At 42.7% G+C, this 3,715-nt stretch overlaps 1 protein-coding gene across 1 annotated transcript in view; it reads right to left on the bottom strand.

Annotated features, from left to right (window-relative positions):
* Window positions 1-244: 244 nt before the first annotated feature.
* LOC104077507 (alpha-1,2-mannosyltransferase ALG9-like) overlaps window positions 245-3,715 on the bottom strand; it is a gene marked incomplete at both ends in the record, with an annotated part of 9,516 nt that continues 6,045 nt past the window's right edge. The window contains one exon of the mRNA XM_009578773.1: window positions 245-367. Coding sequence (XP_009577068.1) covers window positions 245-367 — 123 coding nt within the window. The remainder of the gene's footprint in view (window positions 368-3,715) is intronic.

The raw sequence follows: 3,715 nt of genomic DNA, 5'->3' as shown, positions 1-3,715 counted from the left end.
TTCTATGATTCTGTGATTCTATGATCTCACTGCGTGTTCTTTCTACACAGTAGCTCCATTGTGGGGTCAACACCGAACTGAGTAATGAGCTTTAGGAACTTTCCTATTATTCCAAAGACTTTCCCTAAACCTAGTTTCACTTCCAATAAAGGAAAGTTGCTCTTGGGCAGGCAAGCTCTCCCTCAGTAACAAGGTTGAGACCCGGGCTGTCTGTGCTTGGCTCTCACAGCTGTCTTGCACTCACCATGAAATTTCTGAAGCAGACACTCCATGAGACAAGTAAGTGGCAGCACAAGCAGCGCCAAAATAAATGCCACGTTGAAATTCAGAAAGCCGTTGATGAAATAGAAGGACCAGGGTTCCATACCTAAAGGATGAGAAAAGGAAACAAGAGTTTTCAAATACAAGCATGTATGAGATCTATATGGAACAGCAGCTTCATTCCTTCTCTGCCTGACACAGACTGAGATAATCAGCAGCAGACATCAATTCTCCCCATTGCAAGCATATTGGAACCAAAGAATGGAAAGGGTGTGGACAGAACGTCTTGCAGCTGGACAGAGGATGCAGCCGAATGGAATGAGCCTGAGCCATCTCAAAGCAGTCTCATGGTTCTGCCCCTCACCCATAAAACTGCCATAACAGTGGCATGAGAGTTATTCAATAGCCATACAAAGGCACCAGAGTATCTCACAATCATGTCTGCCCAAGAAACTTCATTGTCTTCCTTTTCAGAAATTTTCTCCTTCCTTTTTCACTGGGTCATAGTCAATAGCACATCTACTGCTCATGAATCACAGGCCACTCTAACAGTCAGCCTTGCCCCCAGCAGTGTTCCGTGACACAGAACTCACCCTTGCATTAAGAAAGCCTACACAGCAAGAAAGTAGAGATGGAAACTTGTAAAACTAGGAAATTTGACTCCAAATTCATTCTTTCTAATTGCAGAGAAGTAACAGAGGAATAACACAAAAACACACAATGTTAATAAGAGATCATTATAATTCTGGAGTGATGATGTATACTCCATGTTGGCAGAAACAGAAAATGTACTAAAAAGGAACAAGAAAAAGAGTTCACATTCACACTTCACCCCAACAAAGACTCTGCCACTAAAGTTCATCCAGATGCTAGTTTTGGTACCTCCTTAGAGTCAACATTATTTAAAATGTCCCTACTTCAGTTTGTTCTTACATTGTAGCTTCAAACAGGAGCACACCAACTCTGTCTCCTAACATGACATACTTGGGTATTGGTTTTGGAAGCTTTGAAGAATGTAAATTGAAAGAAATTCCAGTCCAACTGTCATTTATTTGGACTCTCAATTCAGAATGCTTAAAATCCTGAACAATAAGGAATGCCAGTTCCTCTCCACACATTTGCCACTCTCTCGGTGTGATTAGCTCAATCAGTCAGTAAATGACATGTGGGGGCTTTAATCACTGCACTGTTGTGACATGTGTCACATGCTGCAGCAATTTCCTGCAATCAGAGCCACTTAAATAGGGTCCATGTTGAAATTAATCAGACAACTAAAAAGCAGCAAGGAAAACCCAAAACCTCTGCAGCTCCTACAGCTAAATAAGATTAGAAGCTGCACTAGTAATATCAGAAACATGTCATTGGAGTTACTAAGGCGAAGTCCAAGCAATTGAGGTTCATTTAGGAAACCTTTAGCTATTAGCGCTGAAAGCGAATAGCAATTACAGATTTGGATTTTGGGGAGCAGGGGACCTCAACGGAGTGAATTATTAGAAATTCACTTTTACCTGCCTCATAATTCTTGCAAGTCCCACATAAGCACAATCCTCAGCCTGCGAAAGGCTGAATATGGGATATGATAGATTGAAAGATCATGTCAAGTGATGGACACGACAGTTATCTGTATGGCAACATTGCAATAGTACCAATGTCCCTTCCTCCTTCTCTAGACTCTGTTGGTTACTCTCCATTTTTAAGGACTGCAATTCTAAATAATCACTGTGACAGATCTTGAACACATGCAGAAAGCAGATCATTTTAGGACTGAAGCATACTATCCTTCCTAGAAATCAGGGCTGCTGACTGGGATATGTCTGTGAGGGAAAATCTGAGGCAGTCTGGGGTATCACACTGTAAATCTTCCAGTGGACATCCAGAAAAAGTGTGTGTAAAGGGGGCTTTGGTTTCTCCCAGCCCTGCCGCTTCCAGATTCTCTCCTGAGGCAATAGTACAGGTTTCTAAAGACTTACAGCAGGATTAACACTGGCCACTCTAGTAACTACTTCTGTGGAGTACCAAGGCCTCTCCTTACATAAAAAAGGACTGGAACTGGTTTCTGTAGCCTGATTCCCCACTCCACTGCTATAAACAACAGCCACGTTATCATAGAAGATGCCAGGATGAGATAGAAAGCTTCTTACACTGATATGAACTGATTAGCCTCCAGTGTTTTCTGGCTACAATTACACTGCACAGCATAGCCAAGTCTCGAATCTTTAAAGGATAGTACCAGCGACTATACTGCCACCCTTCTACCTGCTTTGGCTGCTACGGAAAGTAAAGGAAATTAATTATGGCTCTCTCTAGTCTAGTCTCTGATTTGGTAGCCTGGGACTCAGGAATGAAGGACACTTCATGAAGCACATCTCCACAATCCAGGTCCAGCCTTAAAGGCCCAGAGGTGTCCTGACGGACTCTGCTAATAAAGAGGTCAGCTGGTCTGAAGCAGAGCTTTAACAAAAAGGCCACTTTCTCAGATTTTTTTGCAGTGTGACTGAATTGCCCTTAAGAACTAAGCACTGAAATCTCCCCTCCTTCTCCAATGAGGGATTTTCTTCTCTGGGTGAGGAGAAAAAAAAAAAAAGGAAAAAAATATGACAGGAGAACAGTGCATTACAGAGGCAAGTTAAATTTAAATAATTCACAGACACCAGGCAAAAAGCAATAGGCTTGGTTACTGTGATGACTCACCCATTCAGAGGCATTCAGTCTCAATGCCTCCCAGGGCAAAATGCTTTTATTCTTGTTATCCACAATGACTCAAGGTGATCTGAGAAAGAACTGTAATATAAAAAAAGAACAAGAAGAAGTCCTGGCCCAGAACAATGTCTTTCAAGCAGGGAGGGGCACTAAAGAACTCTCCATGCACAGTACTGATGGGAAAATGCTTCCATAGCATCGCCTTCAGAACATGACAGAAGATTTAATTTCCTGCAAGTATCCCACATGCTAGAGCTGAGCAGATGTGGGCTGTAGGAGAGAGACTGATGAAAGCAGTGGGAAGAACACTGTGGCCCAGTCAGATCTCGGCACTATGCTTCCATGCGGATAACCAACTGGAAGCACTGTCAGACACTGAGCCAGAAACTGCTTTGAACTTTGTGCTCTATGACAGGCTCCTGGAGCATCTAGAAATCAAACTCACACACAAGTTAATAGAACTTAACAAGCTACCATGCTGCAGCTTGACCGCAGCAACGGTGAGGGCGGCTCAGGACAAAGCAGAGGAGTTGTAAAATAGGCTTAAACTAAGGTGCCCCACCCTATGTTTGCCACAGGCTAAAAGCCTGCATGCAGACAGGAACTGTAGCTCAGCTGTTAAACAGTAACTAAGCCGCAATAATTTGATCATGAGTCACAGCCCTCATTCTAAGCAAGTCTGACTCAGTACTAGTATAATAAACAGTCTGCATTCTGCATTTCATTTATTTTCACTCTATTTAAGAGCCAGGAC

The sequence above is a fragment of the Fulmarus glacialis genome, unplaced genomic scaffold (assembly GCF_000690835.1).
Source record: "Fulmarus glacialis isolate BGI_N327 unplaced genomic scaffold, ASM69083v1 scaffold11965, whole genome shotgun sequence".
NCBI lineage: Eukaryota > Metazoa > Chordata > Aves > Procellariiformes > Procellariidae > Fulmarus > Fulmarus glacialis.
Note: the sequence above shows the minus strand (reverse complement) of the source record. Positions and strands in the feature narration are given on the sequence as shown.